Here is a 23567-nt window from a genome sequence, read left to right as displayed (position 1 = left end):
GGACTCTGGATTAAGATTTCCTGCTTCGAAAGGGTCCTCTGGATGCCCACAAAGATTTGGACAGATTCAGACTTCCAAGACGATGCACTCGTCAATGGTCACAGGACCCTGGCATTGGATTCTGCAGCTCTGCTGAGACATAGCAAATCAGGGTTTGTGCCAAATGGAAGCTTGTCTTGAGGTTAGCTGGTCCCACCAGCCTAAGGGAGGAAGTCGCCCTGTACAAGTCTTCCCAGTCGATATGAAAACGGGGTCAGCACAGCTGCAGGGCTTCCCTGGGTACTTTGCGGTCCAGGAGGGTGCTGCTGGAGTCTCGTCATGTCTTCAGATGTTTCTCGGCAGTGGTCGACTCTGCCGCTAGTCCCAAAAACCTTGCTTTTTATGTGATTTCACATTCATTCACAGCCTATGCTGTCAATCACACAGATTGGAACTGGTTTCACTCAGGCACACCTAGAGACAAAGGGCAGGGAAGTTTCGGGACCCTGCCTCACTTCCTGACTTTCCAGACCCGCTGAAACCTGCCAAAGGCAAAACACACAAAGGACTCAAACCTGTTTCAACTAACATAGTAAAGCCAAGAAGGAACTAAACAGAAAATGGCAAAAAAAGGAAGACCGTCCATTTTGGGAAAATGGTCACCCGTGGGTGCTGTACTGCAGCTGAGCGTTCAGCCTGCGGTAAAAATGCACACTGGTAGTAAAATTAAACCACTGCCACCAGCATTTAAAGTAAGTTAGTGTGACAAAAATTGTTGCATGAGAAGTGGGATAGGAAATTACTAAGTAACCCCCTAGCACTCCACATAGGGTGGAGTGTGCTGGTCACACAAAGAAAAAGATAAGACGGGGGTCATCTTACTATCCTTGGGAATAGTAGTTCACCCAAGAAAATGTTAATAAACATTAAGAGAAGTCCAAAGGACTTCTTAGTGGCACTGCACCTAAGGTGCTGTGTGTCACCATGCAAAAAGCAGATGGCTATGTTCGACTCCATAAAACAGTAAAACACAAAATTCCAAGTCAGGAAAAATACATGAGAGTGAGAAAAAAGTCCCACTCACTCAGGAGGAAAAACATCACAAGCCCCAAGTCCAGCAAAAGAGCTGGGGGTCTCTAAGGTTGAAGAGAATTAGCACAGAAATGAAAATTCTCCCCAACACTGAGGAAAGTAAACCATCTCCATTGCTGATGAGGAAGAAGAATCTGAAGGAGTATGTGGGTCACCCGGCTCGTAAAAGGGGCGAGTACTAGTGTCCTCCGAAGAAAGACGACTGTTGACTTCTGTAGTACTGATTGATTGCACCAAAGAAGGTTGGCCCTTGGTACTGCTGGACACATCAATGTTCGAACTGGCATCACAGACATCGCTAGGGGTACAAATAGAGTTATTGGTGCCTGGGGTGGCAAAGATGTGGGCCACAGCACAGTAGAAAGTACCCCCTTTACAACACCTATGAAATAATCTTGTTTCCTGCATCATCATGAAAAAGTGAACTCTTCCTACAAAATTGCATCTAGCCCATGTTGAAGGACTAGTAGCAGCGGGTAAAGACTTTTCTGGTGACAGTATTTGCGAAGCTAGCACGCATTCTGGAAGGTGTCATCTCATCATAAAGGTTAGGTTTACAGTCCAGGGTGAACAATGAACTCTATTTGGGCTGGGAGGATAGCCCAGGGCCAACGCTTTGGTCTTGGAAGCAAGGCACTGCAAAGCAACACAAGTTTGATTATTTAGTATTAAGCGTGTTATAAAAGAACAATTATAATTATGCTGTCCCGAGTAGTAGTGTAAATCTGCTGTGCTTTACAATGGTCTTGTGGAAATGGCAGTATGCAAAAAGACTAATTTGGAAGAATCTGCCAAGGGACCAAACAATCACACTGATGAGTATGCAGAAGGAGCAGTTGGCACTGTTCCCAAAACTGAGGTGCTTTGGGTTGAAGTTGAGGGCCCCTCATCCATGTCCGTGGGTTGATATTGCTCTGGCAGGCCTCGGATTGGTCTGTCACAAAGGTCCCCTGTGTTTCCCCCTTTTCAGTAGTACATATATCTGTATACCGGTTGGTGCAAAAGAAGCCATTATCGGAGTGAAGGACACGTCTTGTATGCTCAGTGTGAATATCCACAATGTCACTGGTTTTATGTGGAGATCCTGTGATGGTAGGCCTCAGCACATTATAATGTTTTCTTGCATTGGTCAGAGTATCGCATTGTAGGTCCTGAAGAATCCTCATAGCATGTGCCGGAAGCTACAGCTATTGGTTTAGCCCTGAATGGATCCTCAGCCCAAATGCCAAAATTAGGCACAGAAGACACTCACTGCAAACACTGGTCGTAGGCCAAAAAGGCACCCCAAAACCACCCCTCCCAGTACAGTGTGCCCACACCAGAACTCCGTGAACCCCACACCCCAGGTGTACATCCTATTGGTAACAAATAACCATATAACGTTGCTAAAGAAGGTCATAGAAAGATCTCTAGCTGGGTATCTACGAAGTGAGGTTAGGGTGATGTGGTTGAATTTGTAAAGTCCTTTGACTTGTGCTGCAACATTTAGGACACATCACTGGGGTGCAAGAGTGGTGCCTGGAAGACCTCCCAGGAAGGCATTGCCACCATCCAGGAGGGGAGAAGACCAAGGCTTCATCTCAAGTTGTTTGCTAGGATGAAAGGCTTGATTTTCCGCAGGAAGGTAAGTTGATACCAAGAAGTTTGTCTCTTCCTTGCTATGTGGTCCTTGACTCCTTAAAGATACTTTGCTCGGGGGGGGGGATGTTGGGGTGGTAGGGCTTAGAAGCCTGGGAGATTCATAGTGGAGAGACAGATCTGGATGTCAAGGGGATCAATAGTTATTTTGCACCCAATCTTAATAAAAATTCAGCATTTTCTTCATTGAGCATTAAGGGGCACAATGTGCCCGATACTCATGATCATTATGTTGGTCACCCTTATCATTGTGGTCTGAATCGTCCCCTCTCATGGTCTTGACCTTCCTTTTTCATGCAGATTGCCTCACTCCTGTACTCATTTCCTCTGACGTCCCCTTGCCTGACCCCTCATATCGATTTCCTCTGCCACTGGCCATGTCCTTATTCACAAATCAGGCAGAGGATTTCCCTCAATACCCCCACTCCCCTGACTTCTTTCCAAGGCTATTTCCTCTCTAGAGAGCTATCTAGTGCTCATCCGCCTCACCAGTGCCCCTGTCCTCCTAACAACTGGTTAATTGGATCACTGCTGCTGTTCCCAAAAACTGCATTCTTGGAAACAATGTTCGATTTTCTTCTCCACATGGTCTCTGCCAACAAACCAAAAATGACCTGAAAATGGTTTCGATGACGCGGTGGGCGGTTGTGGGATTCGAGTCGACGTTATGGAGTCATTTGAGACACAGGTACAACATTAACTAATGGTCAACACACACAATTGTAAGCCCAGGATGCAATTTCTGAATCAAACCACCAGCTGGGAGGATTATACACAGCACGTGATTCTATAACACATTCACACTAAAGAGTGGCTGTTCCTGCAGAATCTATAAAGACACAACTAGAAATTAGATGTTCACTTTCGGTTCAAGAACCACTTTGACAAAGTGATCCAGACTTTCCAAACTTTGGAGAACAATTGTACTTGATACTTGGCTGAACGATACAGGTTAATTGTGTCACCCCCAAAAAATAATGCAAAGTGAAGTATGGAAATAAAAATACATGCATATTGGGACAGAGTGAAAAAAACATAATTGTGCCAAAAGTGAAGCAGGCATTGATATGTATCAACCAGAAGTACACCTTAAGAAAGAGGAAAAAAAGAGCCAGGAAAAGACATACTGGGCTTAAATAAGAGTTATTTACTCAAGGGGAAAAAATGGAATAGTGATAACCCTGCCATAAAATAGTTGGCAAAAGCGTCAGAGAGGAAATGGACATTCTAGCCATCCTATGAAAAACAACGACTTTAGCCAAGTGGTGCTGGAGCAACAGAAAATAAGCCATCTTTGTATTGTGTAGTGAAGCACAATTGTAAAGCGGTAATCCCAACATTTCTAAACTGAGGCACACTGTTAAAGGCAATCCATTTCATTTTGTCATGCTTCCTTCCCCTTTCCAGACACAGCACCAGGGGGGTCATGCCAGTTAGACCACGTTAGGTACAGGTTGGCCTCCTCTTCTTCCATGGAACCTCCTTCACCCGCAGATGGCAGGAAATCCTTGCGGCATAGTCTACACAGAGCTACCCTTGCTGGCCAGCAGGATTCAAAAGTTGTGCGCAAGATTATGTTCCCTTCTTTACTTGCACGCCGACTGGTAAATCTACTGATGGACCTATCTTAGCCACCTTCTTGTAAGGTCGCAGCCCCAGTGTTCAAATGCACCAGCGCTCCAGGCTTTTCTTCCCTCTTGCTGCAAGCAAGAACTTTATTTCATGAACTTTAATTACTGCAGTCAGCTAGGGACATAGAGGTGTGTTTGCTTGGGTGTTCTTTAATAATGTTTAAAATAACCTTGTCTTTTTTTTGCCCAGCTACGTTCTCAGTGTGCATCACTCTCATGGTTTCTTAGTTCATTCCCATTTATAGAAAAACCATCCAGTTTAAGTTACAAAGAACAAATTGAAACAGGGCCACTCCACATCATGTAAGTCTCTTTCAGGTCTCCAGGGTCTACTTCACTCTTTCCTCCTCTTCTTGCCTTCGTGGTCATGCTCTTTGGAGCGTCCACTGTCCGAGGGCCGCTTCGAAGCTCCGTGCTGTTTAGCTTCTTCCAAGAACTTATCCAAACCAAAAGGATCTTCCTCAAACTGAACAGGCCCTTCACGTCGCTGCCGGCGGTCTGAGCCTGAAAACTCCTTATCTGGAACAAACCTACAATGGGAAACAAAATTCTTTTGAGTGAGCTTCCTTTTAAAGGCAGACGAACAAATGGCATCAATTTTGCAACATCCCTTATTCCAATAGTGAGGCATGCCCTGTCCAGCCACTACACCCAACACGCACCTTGATCAGCCAGTGTTTATGAATTGAAAGGAAGGGGTTTGCGTGCTTGAAACGGTCGTAATGCCTGGAACAGTCGGAGTACATGAAACGAATGGAGTACATGAAACGGATGGAGTACATGAAACGGATGGAGTACATGAAACGGATGGAGTACATGAAACGGATGGAGTACATGAAACTATTGGAATGGGCTCGATCTCAAGCACCTAAGGTAAACCACCATATCACATCTCCACGTTTACTCTCTTCTTTACACCATCACTCAACTAGAACAGCGATACTATGACACCATTCGGTATAGCTGTTCTCATACCATCATTTGCCTCATACTACCCATCACCCTAACTAAACACTGCTGGTTACACACCCTCCAGCCTAGGCGTTCCCCTCAGGCCTAACGCAGCCAGAATCGGTCTGGATAAAACCTGCCAGAACGAACACATACTCTTGATCTCTCAACCGCCACACCTACCGCTAAGAAGCAGCTATCACACGCATGCCACACCACCTGCACACATATCCAGTGCTCACACGCACCTTTGACTCTCTCTATTCTCGCTACTGACTTGAACTTCGGTTCCCGAGGGCGTTCAACCTACCAGCGCCTTGAGACCATACCAATGGTACATAAGGCACTATACAAATGCAAAGTAACATAACATTTATGCCGTAAACCAGCACAACATTGCATTTCCTTAATAGATCCAGTCTGCAAACACACATGCTCCCACAATTGCAACACACACTGCTGCTATTCCATCACTGGGAACCCACAAACTTAATTTCAACGTACACGTCGCAAATTTTTTCTCAAGGTTTAAATGCTGAAGAGCCACGCCAACCAACCAGAATAGATCAAAACATTTATTTTGTTAAATAAAGAGATGCAAAATATTGTTTAAAAGTCAAAAACAATAAAGACATTTGTCTGAAACCCCCATCATAGGGTGCACAGAACGATGGTGGTCTCTCACACAGATCCACATACATAACCCTACACACACAGCTCATCATGTGGGAAGCCATAGTAAGTTACTTTTTACAGCTCACCGCTGGCAGTAAAAGAAGGTGAAGGGAGCAGTGTTATAAATTTGGGTATGAAGCAATAAGAGAAATGGATAAAACAAAGAAATCCTCCCCAGGGTCATAGACATAGGAATTGGAATAGATTTAATGCAGTAATGTTTACAATGAATTGGGAAAGTAGGAGGCTTACTAATCAAAATTATCTCAGACACTTGCCCTATGTGGGCATCCATTCTTTCACACAACTTCGAACGGGATTGCCTGCACCTGTATGTACCACTTGCCCTGAAGGTCTCTACCAATAGTCCATTCCTAAAATAACATCTTCAAGTAAGGTTACATTACCATACTCCGATTCAGGAGTCAGGCTGTTAATAATGGCCATCACCTGTCAAGCCCCGAAAAGGCTATAGCCTCTTCCCCTTGATCTTCAACATTTACATGGAACCACTCTGATCCCTCCTCGCTCCACACAACATCGGCACCCATCAATAGAGAGGTGACACTCTGTTCTACCTCAATATCTCCTGCATCCAAGACCTACTCAAGCTCAAGGCCTGCCTCACGGTGATCCAGGATGTCTAGTGCTTACATGGAGCTCAACAACTCCAAGACTGAATTCCTGCTGCTGACCAAAAACACTGAACAACTTGACATCCAGATCTGTCTCTCCACTATGAATCTCCCAGGCTTCTAACCCCACAAGAGACAAGTCCCTTGAGGGAGTCGAAGATCACATAGCAAGGAAGAGAAACTGCTGGGTACCAACTTTCCCCCCTGCGGAAAATCAAGCCCTTCATCCCAGCAAACAACTTCAGATGAAGCCTTGGTCTTCTCCCCTCAGGAATCGTTGTCTCAGTGCTAGTCGGCGGTTCTGAAGCACTGGTCGAGGCGTCCCTGATGTCTTTAGCTGCTGCAGCATAACAGTCGGCGGTGCGTTTGGCTGCAGCCTGAGGGGCTCGAAAATGCCCTTTAAGGCGGATGTCAGATGCTCGTCGATGCACCTCTCCTAGCTTCTTCACTGGGCTTGTGTCGTACTTTAAGGCGGTTGGCCCAAAGCTGAGAAGTGTGCTGCAGGCAGCTGCCTTGTCCTTGGTTTAGGGTTCAGAGACACTCTGGCACTTCCCACCTAGGAAGCTTGCTGCAGAGCCTAGCAGGGCACGCTGTGTGCTGGCTGGGTGCAGGTTCTGGAGCTGCTGGAAGGTCCTCTGGATTCAGTAGCTCCCTCGGTTGCCTGGGAGATGTTTAGGGGAGGAATCTTGCGCTTCCCTCTTGGAGGTCCTGGCCTTCCTTCACTGGTGGAAGATGTAAGACCGACTGTACATTCAGCCAGGGTACAATGATGAGTTTGTTCCTCCTGGTGCTTCTGGTGAAGCATTCAGATGATCTGCCAAAAGAGGGGCTCAGCCCTCTTTTAAAGACAAATGGACCACAGGAATTGGTGCAGGCTAAGCTTACCTTCATGAACCAAACCTGGGTACCCACCAACAATCTCCTTTATGCGTGAGGTCATAACCAGAGTGCTTTGCAACAGAAAAGGTAAAGGGGTGAAAACATGTAATACTAAGTCCCACCCATCTTCCTGTTGTGTATCAAAGGTTAATGGAGCTCTCCATGGTTCCCGATAAAAGCGGCAGATCTCCCTTGAAGCTGCGGCAAGGCCAGACTTTCTGGCTCCGGCAAACCACATACTCGTACCTTCTGAATGGGGTCCCCCTGCAGGGATGACCACTAAACACACAGTCCCAGGCATGATATTTTACTGTCAATCGATACTGTAGTAACCAAACAAACGGTTTACCTACCTAAATCTTAGGCATTCATCCCATGCATCACCTCATATCCACACTGCCAAACACTTCTACTCACTTTTCACAAAAAGGTCTGGAAGCCCCTCTAGGAGAACAAACATGGCCAAATAACCTGTTATATGGGAAGGTGTCCATTCGGGGGGGGGTCTACAACCACGTTTTAGCTCACTGTACCTTTCACCGAGGTGAAATATCCATTTGCATATCAGCCTTTGTCCCACCCACAGGGGCAGTCCAGCACCAAGTATGCAAGTATTTGCATAGTTGGCCAAGTTTCACTTTGGATAGTGGTGGCGTACACACATCGACCCACGTTTATTTTACTAGCACTGGAAAACCGCCCAGTGTTTGCAGTTGGATGCAATAGGCCTCTGTTTGAAATCCATCGAGTTTAAAGATGTATATGTATTTGGTCATGTCCTCTGCATGCAACAGAGTTCAGAACAGTGGCTATGAATCACAGGATTTAGTCACCTATCTCCAGGGGAAGCCTTCCTCTGTGAGGCTAGGTGTTAGGCAAGATTGTATGTAGTAACCCTGTGGGAGACTACACCAGCCTTGTCCTCTTGGCAATAGGTAACTCAACCTTTGGTATAGGCCTGAACTACACAAGTTGGTAGAGTGACTGAGCAGCCAGGCGTATCTCAAGAGGGGTCAATGTGAGCTGTAGGGTTGCAACAGAGATTCACAGTGACAGGTAATCGAATAACACTTATACTCAAGGTTTCTTGATAAATAATTATTTATTAATTTAATAGTCAGTTTTAAAATAAGCCTTCTTTAGAAAGATCAATATGCAACAAAAATACACTTAAAAAAATACACTCCTTCAGTTTCAGTTAAGTAGATAGCCTTTTGGGATGGCACACAGGCACTTCCTACACCCACGGGTGACTTCAAATGCTAGGACACTGTAGACACTGATATATCACTGACACTTAAATGCAATACTGGAGTTATGGGAAAAGGAATAGGTTAGGGAAGGAAAAACAGGTAAGCACTTTTCAACCCCCCAATGAAATATAGGTTAACCCTTTCCCAGCTATACAAATAAGGTATGTATGATTTTTTGGAGGAACAGATCAACACAAAGTCAGAGGGTAAGAAGAGTCTGCAGGGAGCCAGGACAGCCAATGTCAATTGAGCAAAGTCTAGGGGTGCGGAGGCACTTCTTGAAGTTAACACAAAACAATGCTAAAGAGGGTTTTGTTGGAAAAAGAATCAGTGTTGGGAGGCTTTTTAAGAGCAAAGCTGCAAGCAACTCTGCAAAGAGCAGCCAATTCAAGTCTCCAGTGAGAGCAAGCAAGCTCCACACAACAAGAGGCAAGTACCCCCCTAGTTACACAGTACCTTGAGTCTGAAGAAAAGGTTCCAGCTGGCTTCTGTTCCTGTTGTAGTCCTGCAGATCCTGTTGTTCCTGGGCCACAGTTATGGGGACAAGAGGCAGGAAGTCTGGGGTCTCCTGCACTACCGTTTCAAGGTCAGCAGCAGCAATGGGCACACTTCAGATCAGCGTCACTTTGCGGTTTCAGCTACTTGCAAATTTCACCACCGCAGTTCCTGGACACCTTGTGGACTTTCCTTGCTTCTGGGGTCCAGCACTCTGTTGAGGTGGCTCAGGCTTGGTTAGTCCTGCTTCGAGGGAGTCTGGAGGATCTTCCTGGAGCTTGGGCCTGGCTTCAAGGCGATGCACTCGTCCTGGTGTTCTTGTCCCCTGGCACTCAGTTCCTGCAGCAGCAGAGAAGTACAGCCAGCAAAGAGAGGGTTCCAGGCAAGTTTGTCTTGGGGTCGATTGGTCCCACCAACCCAGGGGAGAAGTCGTCCTTTCCTGGCTTCTCTAGTCGATTAGAAATTCGGAGCTTCAGCAGGGCTACACCGAGCAAACCAACAGTCCAGGAGGGTGCAGCAAGCTTCTCTTCCAGTTTCTTCTTTGGTTCCTTCGTCCAGTGGTCTACTCTGCCTTCCTTGCAAAAGACCTTGCCTTTTATGCAATTCTCTCCCATTCATTCGCAGTCTAGCTGTCACTCACACAGCAGGGTGGCTGTCCTCCAAGGACAGCCAGCCAGCCAGCCAGCCAGCCAATCACCTTTGGGTGCATTCCTGTAACCAATGAGACCAAGCACAGGGAGTTTCAGGAACCTCCCTTGCTTCCTGCTCTGCCGGACACGCTGGAGCCAGAGGCGGGCTTCACCAGTGAACCCCGCCAAAGGCAAAACGAACAAAGGGACCAAACCTTGTTTGGCACGCAGAGTAAATCTCAGGAAGTACCTTTCCAACAAGAAATGGCGAAAAAAAGGACTGAGTCCAATTTGACAACATGGGCACCCACTGGTGCAATACTGCAGCTGAGGTTTCAGCCTGCGGTAAACACGCACAATGTAGGAAAAAGTAAGTGGTGGCCTGGGTGGTATTAGTGGTGGTAGTAGTAGTAATTTATATAGCTCATTTTGCCATTTTTATGGCCGCAACGCACTTTGGTGGGAACGTCCTCGGGACCGAAGTCCAGGTATGGGAACATTCTCAGACAAAATGGCTTAAAATGCTGTGTGCATTTGGCCAAGATTAGGAATTAGGTGGGCTGGCTAGGCTCCAATAACCAACCCAAGAGGTCAGGCACGTGCATGGGTGCTGAGGGAGGTCACGAGTGTGTGCTAGTGCAATAGACTTGTTATGCGTCCATCTACACGGAATAGGTCATATGTTGTCACTGTATTCTAATGGCAGAGGTGTTGAGGCAAGTCTGGTGTAAGGAGGCGCAGACGTAAGTGTCCAGCTAGTCTGACTTTGTTATAGTCATAGCTGCACTCTAATGTGTGTGGATGGATAGCCATACCTACTACAGCAGATGTTCACCGAAGTGCTAAATTGTACGTTCCTTAGGCTCGGATGGAGCTCATCTTTGATCTCGTCGTGTGATCAGATGTGAAAAGAGAAGGTACCCTCATAGGCTCCCCTAGGCATTACAGAAAAGCTACCCTGAAAGTCTTCTAGCGCTCAAGACTGGCTTAGTACATCTTCTAGGCGTGGACAGACCGGCTACTATAAGATCTTGGCATCATAGGATTCTCTAAATGCAACAGATAGGCTACCCTTATCGTTTTACAATACATCTTCTAAGTTCTATAACGGGCTACCTTCAGGCATCTTCTAAGTGCAATATCAAGGATACTTGCATCTATCTTTGTGTGTTACAATAGCTGGGGGAGGCGCTCGTGAGCCCAAGCAGTATGGCAGCACCAGTGTGAGCTCTCTGCTCGATCCGGAATATCCAGCAAAAATCTCATGGCTTATGTCAGAGCAGAAGCTTGAAACTTGGAGCAGCTGGCCAGTAAAAATTGAGGAACAGCCAGACGAATTTTCAGCCCGATGCGTGGCGGCTTTTGGGCTCCGACAGCATTTGCTGGGAGACGTGAAGCCTGAAATGCCGGCCGGTGACAGTACTGGCAGCGCAGTGTTCGGCCTGGAAGGGGAAGAAGGCTGAAGCACAGCAGCAGTAGAGGGCTGCTACACATGCACACTAGCGGCAGATGGAGGAGAAGGGTGGTGCGGCTATGAGGCAGCCGCCTACCAACAACGGCTCGGTGGAGCACACAGATCGTTGTGAACTACCCGGCAGCAGGGAGAGAGGGCATACGGAACAGAGAAGTGGTGTGCGTCCTGACACGGCAATGCAGGTTGGGAAAGGAAAGCTCACAGTGGCTTCGTCCAACATACTAAGGAGAACGGCAACTGGGGGCTGGGAGGCTACAGTGATCCACTGGGAGTTGGGGGCCGTGGCAAGCTTTGCCTACCCAGTGGACAGGAGCAGGTGCAGTATCTGGTGTGACCCTGGTGGATGTGAAAAGACGGCGGCTGAACCTGCAAAAAGCGGTGGAATTTGTTTTATTTGCTTTGTGTAAATATTTCTTCGAGACAGGTTTCTTCGAGTCGCTCAGAGGCCGCAGTTCGGGCGGAGGTAAAATCCAGGCAAGGAGATGCCAGTGGAGAGCAGTGGAAGAGGACTGGACCCGGTGAGGTTTCGCAAGTCTAGACCTCATCAACATCCAGGAACCTTTCGATTGGGGAAAGGGAGCAGGGGCAGCAGCTGGAGGTCCACCGACAGAACCTAAGAGGCAAGGGGAGTTTGGGCCGGGGTGGTGGGTCGGGCACACTTGCACAGTAGTCCCCAGGTCGACCTGGGTGACCCACCAGACACCTGCACTCCTAACAAGGCACAGAATACTGAGAGCCAAGGGAGGGCGTTTCGAGAAGAGCTGGTCTAACCCAAAATGTGAACCGGAGCTCCGGGATGGTGAAGAGCAACAAGGGCCAGCGCACTCTGGCCTTTGGCAGGCAACAGGCTGTGAAGAAGTCCAATGCGCTGGGGGAGAATGGGGGCCCCCCTTGGGGGCCCAAAGGTGCAGCTGGAACAGCAGACGGCTCCTAGTTGGACATGGGGGAAATTCTCCTGCACCTCAAGGAAGGCATAGTGAAACTGGACACTAAACTGGATGCCGTGGACACCAAAGTGGATCTAATACAGTTAGGGTTTGACAAACATGGGTCAGGCTCGATGAGGAGAAAACCAGAATTTCTGGCCTGGAGGATACAGAAGCAAAGCACCGAATAAATTGGCGGCCCCAGAGACGGCAGTTATCACGGCCAAAACTGGTGATTTGGAGGGCCGGGCGAGATGGAATGACATTCACCTGTTCAGGCTATGGGAGCAGCAAGTGACAGGCCGCATGGAAGACTTAGTCCTTTCCAAAGAGTGATATACACAGCTTTCCACAAACTCTCGCCAATGTTCATCGTGGAGCAAGCCCAAAGGATCCCACCACTGCGGCCTGTCCTGGGGGTGTTGCCCAGTCCCATAATTTTGAAACTCATCCATTACAGAGACAGGGACGCGATTCTCCAGATGTCCAGGAATAAAGGGGGAACTCACCTCTGACGGGAGACTGCATTCAGATTATCCCAGATTTCTCTGCATCAGTGCAGGCAGCAAGGAGAACCTTTGTGGAGGCTCCTGGATCTGAACATCAGATATGCAATGATGTTCCCTGCCAAGCTCCGGATCCAGTATGCTGGGTGGGTGCACTTTTTTATGGCTCCAGAAGAGGCCAGTAAGTTTTTGGATGGCCTTCCTAAGAAGGGACCAAGAGGAGGTCAGTCACCATGCAGCCCTCACCATGACACAGCACAACATTACCAAAATGCAGTGTGGGAAAGGCACAGACCTCTGACCACACGTAAGGGCTCTAAGGATTACACAAGCTGGGGAGGCCCCTGGTATTGATTGGTCGGGGGGGGGGGTAGGGGGGCATCAGAGATGAAGGGGACTGGCAGATTATGTGTTGTGCACTGTTGGCCAAGTGGTAGTGGCCAGTTAAGTTGATATTCCTTATGGTAGCTCTGTGTGAGGGTACATTTGGTGCCACAGATCCCCCGTGAGGCCAGTGGGCTGAGGGTGGCTCTTTCCCAGAGCAACCGCTAATTACAGGATCAAGGCTGTCTGGAGGCGCAAAGCCTCTGTGTGCGCTCCACCAGTGTTGTTTTAGGGGGGCTGGGAGGTGGGGTAACTCCCAACGGGTTGGGCTGTTCGGTGGGGTGGGTTCTCAGAGTTGTCGTGTACATATGCCACCAGTAGGGTATGGCGCAGAAGGCTAGATCAATTTTGCCGGGTCGATAGCTTAATGACGACTGGCACGAGGGCGCAGCACCTTGAATGGCAACAAATATAGGGGGGTTGGTTAAAGTAAAGAGCTTTAAGCTGATAACCTGGAATATACAGGGGTAACCGCCCAGACAAGGTTAGGAAGGGTCTCTTATACATGAGGTGACGTGACACACAGGTAGCATTCATCTAGGAGACCCACTTGGTGAGTCAGGGGGATAGCAAATGGTTAACGCAATAGGGGGTGCCATAGATACTTTTCATCGTACTCCTCCTATGCAAGGGGCTGGCCATATTAATCCACAAGTCCCTTAGGTGTTGCCTTACGGAGATGGTTAAATACCAGGAAGGTGGGGCATTGCTATTAACTCGATACATCAAAGGGGTGAAGGTCACTCTCCTAAATACATATGCCCCGAATGCTGATGAGCCGAGATTCTTTGACTGAGTGGCTGCCCACTTATCCCAGATGGCGGACTCCTTGATTTTAGGGGGTTCAACACTACATTAGATGAAGGTCTAGACAGGTCCACTAGTGGAGCTCGCCGCCAGTCCAAGGCCAGCCAGAAGGTGCTAGCTCTCTTCGCAATATATGGTTTGACAGGTGTGTGGCAGGCACACCACCCCACTCTGTGTGAATACACATTTCAATACTGGGCGCACCACTCGGCTTCCCGGATTGCCCTCATACTAGAAACCAGGCAGGCGGGGTGCAACTGGGGTCCTGTGAGATCTTACCAAGAACACTTTCAAATCATTCACAACTGATGGACTGTGGTCCTCGGGATGTCTGTGAAAGGCGGTTAAAGTCCGAAGCTTTAAAGAACAGAGTTTTTCATGACAAGCTGCGGGCGGAGATACAGGCTTATTTTGCCATTAATAGTGGAACGGTTGAATCGCCTGGGTCCTGTGGGAAGCCTTTAAAGGCTGTGTCCAGGGCATGTATCTGGGGAAAGAGCCAGGAATACTGAAAGGCATAAGGGCCGAACTGGAGGCCAATGAAAACTATCTGAAGGGGCTGGTGTGGTCATAACAGGGGACGGCATGGTACTGGCAGATATCAGGAAAGAGCTTCATGCGTTCCAGACGAAAGCGATACGGGGGTAGGATATATACACAGATCGGCCCATGTCCAACAGTGCAGGTGGGGAAGGGGGCAGAAGACCAGGGTACTCCTGGCCTACCTTCTGACGGCAGAGAGGAGACCGATCCAGGTTGATCACATGAAGAACTCCCGGGGGAACTATGTGTTCCAAACTGCTGACATTGTGGAGGCTTTCCAACAATATTATAGCGCCCTATATTCATCAAGGAGTACGCACTGTGGGACAGTACTACACCATATTTGGGGGGGAGGGTAGAGTTGTATTGGCTGTCACCTGAGCTGCAGTAACACCTGGATAAGGAACTGATGGTAGAAGAAATCATAGGGGTTATCAAGGATTTGCCGGGGTCTAAATCTCCCAGGCTGAATGGCCTAACAGGCAAATTTTACAAGGCCTATAGTCACATAGTGGCCCAGCATCTGCTCCAGGTGTATCGGAGGCGGTGCAGCAGGGTGCCCTTCCTGCTACTTTGAGAGAAGCCACAATCACGATCTTGCACAAGGAGGGGAACCAGCAGAGCTTTGCTCCTCATACAGGCATATATCTCTCACCAATTTGGGCAAAGAAATCCTGGCCAAACTGTTGGCGAACCGGCTCCTCCCCTTAATGCGCAGTTTAGTGCTGGAGGACCAGTCAGGGTATTTACCCGGGAGGAACTCAACTTATGGGTTGTGAAGATTTGTTGGTCTTCTCGAAGGGATAGATCAGGAGGTATCGACAACTGTGGTCCTCCTCGATGACGAGAAGGCGTTTGACTAGGTTGAGTGGGAATTCATGTTCTGCACCCTCCGGCAGATGACTTGGGGCATAGGTTCTTGGAATATGTGACCCTACTATATAACTCTCCCACCGCACAAATTGCCATCAATGTAAACCCGTCAGCGCCACTGCGGATGAGGGGGACGGTTTGCGTTTGCTATGGAGCCACTGGCCAGAGGGTTAAGAGAACAACCCCTTGAGAGGGGCATTCAGATTTAGTCACAAATGGTTAGCCTCTTCCTTTGAACGGATGATATAGCCTTATTTGTGAAAAACCCAGTAGTGAATCTCAATCCCATAAAACGGCAGATAGCTCAGTTTGGGGAAATGTCTGGGTTAAAAATGAATTATGAAAAATCAGTAATCTTCCCTTTAAAGGCTGGGTTAGTGCCCTTTGGTGATGATTATGGGTTTCAATAGGAGCTAGTACACCCAAGGTACCTTGGAGTTGAGCTATCACGAGATCCAGAGGTCTTGTTCAGGGAAAACTATGGGAGGGTGGTGCATAAACTGCAAGAACATAATGGCAGGTGGATGGGTGTGAGGTAAGATTTTCATAGAAATGGTAAATCTTCCTGACCTGGGTCAACCCCTGAACTTTTTCCTTAACTGGTGGATTATTTTTCCTAATACCTCTGTGAGTGGTAACCTTTTTCCACACTCACAGAATCTTTTACTCTTTTTATGGGTGTCAGTTTTTAGACTCTCCATAGTGTCTTTTTAAAGTTATCCTCTATCAACTTTTTGGCAATAAGGGCCTGTTGTTGCTGGGTTGCCATAGGGGTTCCCCTTTTAACTTTCTCTGGCTAACCTTGAGAGAACTACAGATCCCAAGGGTAGAAAGGATCCCTTTTACATTTTATTTGGTGAAACCAGCATCCCTCCCATCGTATGTGGAGTGCTGGGGAGATACAATGTATCCCCTTTCACACTAAAACTAACAATTCTGTTACAGGGACAAGATTACTGTCAATGGCTGGTGGCAGTGATACCTTGTATTAATTTGGTGCACCTTTACCGCGGGCTGTGTTCACAGCTGCAGTAAATGCACCTAAGGGTGCTCATTTGACCATAATGGCCTGTGTTTTTTTCACCATTTCAGTGTTTCTTATCCTTTCTTGTTCCTTCCCCCAACATCCAAAGTGGGAAATTCATATGTGTGATTTTCTATCTTCGGCTGGAGTCCACTGGACTCCCCGCCCAGGCTCCTGTCTGTGAAGGCAGGAAGCGATGGAGGAGTCCAAAACCCTTTGTCTTCCTCCTTGCCTGAATGGGGGCAAATCCCAGTGGGGGCTGACTGTCATGATTGGACAACCAGACTGCCCCTTGTTATAAAATGCAGGCAGAGAATATTGAGGTTGTGCTGTAGTTCCTGTTAAATACTCTGAACCTGGAAGCTGAAGATAAGTCGACCACTGGAACCGAAAACGAAGAGAATGAAGGAAAAGCAGCAGAGACTCTTTCCAGCAACCGGAGAGACTGCTGTGTACCCTGAGTCTGCTGTAGCCCTTTTCTTCCAATCGACCTGGGGACTCCGAAAACGAAGACCCTAACCCAGAGCATGGTGGGACCAACTAGACCCATGAAGACCTGCATTTTGAGCCATCCCACAAGTTGTTGTGACCTTGAGCACCTCGAGCCATTGTGCAGTGCAGTCTTCCGAATTCCAAATCTTGCTGAAACTTCGTGGGCATCCTGAGGTATCTCCAGAGACAAATCAAGTCTGAAAAGTCCCCTAAATAGAGTTCTGGACCTTTGTAACGAAGAAAATTCAACTGCAATTTTCTGTCTTCTTCTGTGCTCCTTGAAAAGGCACCAAATCCACAGAAAAACATTCAACCACGAGGGAAACCTTGCCTAGATCCTTCCCCATTGATCCCTGCTGCAAAGTTCCTTATGAGGTCTTGTTTTCAGTCACCACGACAAGGAATCCACTGACCGGGTGTTTGGCTGCAGATCCTTAAGTATTCCTGCTGCAAAATATTGTACAATGCTGAGGTACTGTGTTGGCTTGGGTATGTACTTACCCTAAGTCTCTTAGGATTTCTGTGTAGCTATGGGTGTTTTCTGCGATGGGGAGGCCTCTCATCCAGTGCCCAAAGTCCCACTGCTAGAATCCTGGTGGGGTGTCTTCTGTGAAGCCCCTGGAACCTCTTCTAACTCTAGGAGTAAAATACTCACCTGTTTGCCCAGTCTTCCTAAGGAACTCTGACTGTTGCTACTTAAGAACCTATTCTGACACTTTGTTGGTCACTAGATCTTAGTGACCCCCCCTTCTGCCACTGAGAACATTTATGCTCCAAGAACCAGGGAAAGACTTTTGAAGGGATTGGGCCTTTTGCCTAGAAACGAAAATAAGTGTTTAAAAGTTACTTACTTGAAAGAGAGTTAGTTAGTTGGTATCTAACTAAGAATGAACAGTTACAAAAGTTCTTACTTACCTTGGATGTGTGATGCACTATTCTCAAAAGTATGGTTAACATTTTTCTTTCCTTAAAAAAACGTTTTTGCCATTCTAATAGAAAGTAGATGTGAAGGTATATTGCTCACCTGTGATTTGGTTGTACCTCTTCCCAAAAAGTAATGTGTTGGTTTTACCAGATTATTCCTGTTAGGATAATTGTATGAGTGTCCCCCAACTGGGTCTTGCTTCCCCCGACTTGCTGTTAGCCTGTCCAGAATAGGTCTGTATTAGGCTGTTTCCTACCTAGAATAAATGAGTCACTCAGTAAAGTGTAACATTGGATTTTGCTTTCCCTGTGCTGTTATAGACAGACACAAGTCTTTGGGTTCTAACTGTCCCTCATAAGTCATCCATAAGTTACTTGTATTGCTGGGAAATTTCTAACATAGACTTCATTGGGAGATTAAAGTAGAACAACCTTACCTGGTAACGTTCTTTCGATGGGATGGTCCGACGATATATTCCATATCTATGACAGTAATCACCACAGCTGTGCTGCTTCGGAAAATCTTTCGGCGTCTGCGTCCTGCGTCGATACGCTGTCCTCGAGGGCATCCATCGAGCTGACGTCATCGCATGTTATAAGTAGGACGCACGACGCCCGTAGCATCAGTTGTAGTTTTTTCCCAGAACGTGTGGCACCAATCTTCGGCCAGTATGACCACAGAAAGCCTTGCGGAAACGTAAGCTGCAATTGCATAAGAAATTCTGTAGACGGGTAGGCAGGGAGGGAGCGATATGGAATACGTCGTCAGACCATCCCATCGAAAGAATGTTACCAGGTAAAAGAGCAACTTGTTCTTCGAGGGGATTGGGTCCTCCGACGTATTGACAGAATCCCAAAGCAGTACCAACGTCAGGAAGGAAAGAAAAGAATTTAGAATATACACATTTAGAATGCCTAATCAAATTGCAGAGTAAAGGACAGCCTTGCGAAAGGCCAGATCCTGCCCATGGATAGAATCTAGGGAGTAGTGTTGTACAAAAGTATGGACCGAAGCCCATGTGGCTACATCACAGATGTTACGAATAGGAACACCCCTCTGCAGGGCGGTAGAAGCAGCCATACCCCTAGTAGAATGGGCCCGTAAGCCCATCTGAGGGTCCTTACCCGCCAGGTGGTAACATTCAGAAATTGCCAAGATAATCCATCTAGACAAAGTCTGCTTAGTCACAGCTTGTCCCAAACGCCTTGCAGCGTAACCAATAAAGAGCTGATCGTCCACTCTGACCCGGGACATGCGCGAAATGTAGAAACTGAAAGCTCTCCTAGGAACCAGCCTATGGAGCCTCTCCTCTTCCTTACCATAATGCGGAGGAGGATAAAATGCCAGAAGAATAACCTTCTGGCTTAAATGAAATTCCGACACCACCTTCGGAAGAAAGGAAGGACGAACTCTAAGGACAACCCTGTCCTTATGAAACACAGTGAAGGGTGGCTTAACTTAAAGTGTCTGTAACTCACTCACTCTGCGAGCAGAAGTGACCGCAACTAAAAATACAGTTTTCAGGGGTCAACAGTCTCAAAGGACAAGAATGTAAAGGCTCAAACAGAGCACCCATAAGGAATTTCAGAACAAGGTTCAAATCCCAACCGGGCACCTGGAAAGGTGACAGAGGGAACACATTAGTGAGCACTTTCAGAAACTGAGAAATTAGAGGAATTTTAAAATAAGAACACTCCACAGACAAGTGCTTAAATATGGACAGCGCCACCACGTACCCTTTAACGGTACCCACTTGCAAGCCCCTGTGGGCTAAAGAAAGCAAAAAAGACAGAACCACAGGAATGTCACATGAAAAAGCATCCACATTCTTAACCCTGCACCAGTCGCAGAACTTTCTCCAACGGCAACGGTACAGGGACTTTATTGCCGGCCGTCTGGCCGAAAACAACACCTCCATCACGTCTTCAGGTAGGTCCCAATCCTTACACCTCAACCTTTCAGAAGCCAAGCGTGAAGATTGAGTGATCTGACCTCTGGATGCAGAACCTGACCCCCCGCCCGTGAGAGCAGATCGTCTCGGTAGGGAAGACGACGTGGAGGGCAGATGGACAAGTCGAGAAGGTCCGGGTACCACGTCCTCCGGGCCCATGCCGGAGCAATGAGGATCATCCGGGAACCGAACCTCCGTAAACTCTGCAACACTTGCGGGATGACGGGGACCGTAGGAAACGCGTACAGCAGTGGGAAGAACCAATCCACTACGAACGCGTCTCCCAAGCCTCCTCTTGGAGGAAATTTACACGAGCAGAACCTTTCGCACTACCGGTTGACACTGGAGGCAAAGAGATCCACTTGAGGGGTGCCCCAAAGGGCAAAGATATCCAGGAGAATCTCCTGAGCCAACTCCCACTCGTGAGAGATCGCACTCTGCCTGCTCAGATCGTCTGCCGTCTAGTTTTCATCTCCGGCCAGATGAACTGCCGAGATCGAAATTTCCTGCTGGATGGCCCAGAACCAGAGCTGCATCGCTTCCCTGCACAGAGGAAGTGACCATGCCCCCCCCCCCCACTTTTGTTGAGGTAGTGAATGGCCACTGTGTTGTCCGTCAGAATCAAGACATTCTTTCCTCACACCGTCGGCAGAAAAGCCTTCAGGGCAATTCTCTTATAAGGCTAATTTCCCAAACCTAGTGAGTCCCCCAGCAGCTTTGCTGGATTTTTGGGGTTTGTTTTTTTCTCCTGCTAAGAGCAAGACTCTTTTACTCCCACTCTTAGGCATGATTTGAGGTATGTCTCTGACTGTTTGTGTGCTTTTGGGCTATGGGGTCTTTTACTCCATAGGGTATCATCTGTTTTTTTGTTTATGTGTTAGACAGCACCCTCAGTGCAGTAACACAGGGGTGTCATAGTGACCCCCAAACATAGACTCCATAACCTGGGACTCCCAGGGCATGTAAAGTCACCATTGACTTTACTAGTCTTAAATTGTGAACAGAACCAGTACAATTGTGGAAGTACTGGAAGGGGTTCATTATATTGCCCCTGGGTCTGTTTTCAAGGGGGCACTGTCCAGTCCCCCCATGTCGAGTTTCTGGCTGGTGGCAGTGGTTACCATGAGAAATATTCCACCGGAATTTTCTCTATGGGATTTTCCCATCGATTTTAAACGCACCACTTTTTGGTGCAATGTTAAAGATACCGCCGGTTTACTTATTTAATATTAAATTAACGGTTGGATCTTTTTGCCAGAACTCTTTTCTAAAATGGCATTTGTGTCCGTCTCTGTAACTCTGACCAAGGTTGAGCCCTTTGTTCCACTTCTTGGCGGGCTTCTCCACAGAAGCCCTCCAAATGGTGCCACTCTGTCTGGGTTCCATAGGAAGGGTAGAGGGGGGAATTGGCACCCTGGACTGCATCTCCTCGGCAACCCAAGTCGCACTCTACTCTGATTGGTCCAGTGGTGAGCCGCATAAAAGCAAACTTCTTCAGAAGTCGCCACAGGACCTAAGAATCCGAAGAGGGAAGAAGCTGAGCAATCTGCAACGATGACACCACCGGTGAAGCCCTGCTGCAACTACCTCACCACTTTCCCGATGACAAGAAAAGATCTTCTGCTGGACGAGTCTTCTTCCTTTGAGCTGGTGGGACCAACCAGTTTCGCCTTCCAAAGACGTCTCTTGGTCGAATCGCCCGTGCCAAGCACCCCGGCAGCCGGATAGCCAAGCTTCACCACTTTGACCGCAAATAAAAGGAACGCTCCTTTTATTGACGAACTCCGCGGCTGGTTTCATCCGACTCCACGTTTCCTCCTTGACGAGATCCTCTCTTCCCCTGGTCGAAACAACGAACTGCAACCACTGCCAGGAACAACTGCCACAGCTGGAGCTTCCTCTCTGTTTAAGGTACTGTGTCCTGCCTGGCCTCTCTTTCTTCGGTTTGCCCAAGGTGACCCTTAAATCCTTGGCTTGCCAACTGGGTTGGCCCCAGACTTCTAACTTTACCTTCTTGAATCACCCCAACCTCGTCTGAACATTCTGCAAAGACTTTTAGTGCATTTTTAAACCGTGTGATCCTGGGCACATTTCGCTTTGCTCCATTTAAAGTGGCCCTGGCCAATGAACTTTGGCTCTACAGTGTATACTGCCTTAATCCCTTGCTGAGAACTCCTAAAAGTGTTGGAACCGGTTTTATTTCTATGCTCTGCCTTTTTCTCTCCCTTTAATCAAATTATTGGAGTGCCATCAGGTTATGCGCTCAAATCTGTTTACAAATCGTGGTGTTTTAATTCTGACTTGTCTAATACTGATTTAGGGAGGTGTGTATACTTTACTCGACTGTGTTTTAACTTGCTTTTTATTTAGAGTGCTTGTGTATTGCCTAAAGTGTGTTTTAAATAATTATATACTTTTTATACAAAGCTCTGGTCAGTGTTTGTTTGCTCTACTGTGTTTTTGGCCCTATTGTGTATACTCTATATACTACCCTACTCTTCTTGAGAGACGTCTGACTGCTCAGCCACAGCTACCAGGTAAATCTGGGTGGTGCAGACTGCTACCAATTGGGTTTACTGCTTACTCCTGTAGTCTTAATCTTTTTGCAGTGTTCCCCAAGGGAACTGCACAGGATTCTGCCTAACATGGCCCTCAGCTCCAACAGATTGATATGGAGTCTGGACTCCGACTGAGACCAACAACCGCTGACTGTCAGCTCGTTGGCATGAGCTCCCCATCCCGTGAGGGATGCGTCCGTCACGATAGTCCCCTCCGGCCAGTTCAGACAAAATGGAGCCCCCCTCATCAGATTGCCTTCGATGGCCCACCACAGAAGGTCCTGGGCAACCGAGGGCGGCACCTGAACAGGGTCCGACAACCTGCCAGAGGACTTTGACCACTGAGGGCCCATTGCAAAGATCTCATCCACAACCTCAAGCCTCTGGCACCAGAAGAATGCAGGATGCCATGAGGCCAAGCAACCTCAAGAACTTGAACGCTGCGAGCGTCTCGGCAAGTTGAAACTTGTGCACCATCTGCTGAATGTGAAGAGCCCTTACCTGGGGAGGGAAACACTGCCCCAGGGATGTGTCGAGCACCGCTCCGATGTACTGGAGCCGCTGTGTTGGTTGTCAAGTGGGACTTCAAGTTGAGGGAGAAGCCCAGCTTGTGGAGGGAGTGGCAGGTGACGGACAGATGATCCAGGACTTGCTCGGGAGAGCACGCCCTGATCAACCAATCGTCCAGGTAGGGGTAGACGTGAATCCCCCTTTCCTGAGATGCGCTGCCACTCCCACCATGAGCTTGGTGAAGACCCTCGGGGCAGAGGTCAAACCGAACGGCAGGACCCGAAACTGAAAGTGCGAGTCGCCAACCGCGAACCTCAGGTACTTCTTGTGCTTTGGATGGATTGGCACATGAAAATAGGCGTCCTTGAGGTAGAGAGAAATCAACCAGTCCTGAAGTTGAAGGGCCTGGAGGACTTGAGAAAGAGTCACCATCTTGAACGTGTCCTTCCTGAGGAGCTTGTTCAAACCGCGCAAGTCCATGATGGGTCTCAATCCCCAGTCTTTCTTCGAAATCAAAAAATAAGGGGAATACCATCCCTTGTTCCTCTCCGCTACAGGCACCAGTTCTATGGCGCCTTTCTCCATCAGGGATTGAATTTCCTGCGCAAGGAGCGGATGTGGACTCTTCAAAGAGATTCCCTGGTGGATTGTCGTGAGGCCTCTGCCGGAAAGGAAGACAGTAGCCGTGGGCTATGACCTCCAGAACCCACACATCTGAAGTAATGGCACGGCACTCT

The 23567-nt window shown here is 48.0% G+C and overlaps 1 protein-coding gene across 2 annotated transcripts in view; it reads right to left on the bottom strand.

Moving 5' to 3' along the window:
* Positions 1 to 3836: 3836 nt before the first annotated feature.
* The window catches only part of SNW1 (SNW domain containing 1), a 300010-nt gene continuing 280279 nt past the window's right edge, over positions 3837 to 23567 (bottom strand). The window contains exon 14 of one of the 2 annotated variants that reach the window (XM_069637912.1): positions 3837 to 4870. In XM_069637912.1, coding sequence (XP_069494013.1) covers positions 4675 to 4870 — 196 coding nt within the window. In that variant the 3' untranslated portion in view covers positions 3837 to 4674. The remainder of the gene's footprint in view (positions 4871 to 23567) is intronic. The other variant, XM_069637913.1, reaches the window with a different exon arrangement.

Source organism: Ambystoma mexicanum, chromosome 14 (assembly GCF_040938575.1).
Source record: "Ambystoma mexicanum isolate Mex_15411 chromosome 14, UKY_AmexF1_1, whole genome shotgun sequence".
In the NCBI taxonomy this organism is placed as follows: Eukaryota; Metazoa; Chordata; class Amphibia; order Caudata; family Ambystomatidae; genus Ambystoma; species Ambystoma mexicanum.
Note: the sequence above shows the minus strand (reverse complement) of the source record. Positions and strands in the feature narration are given on the sequence as shown.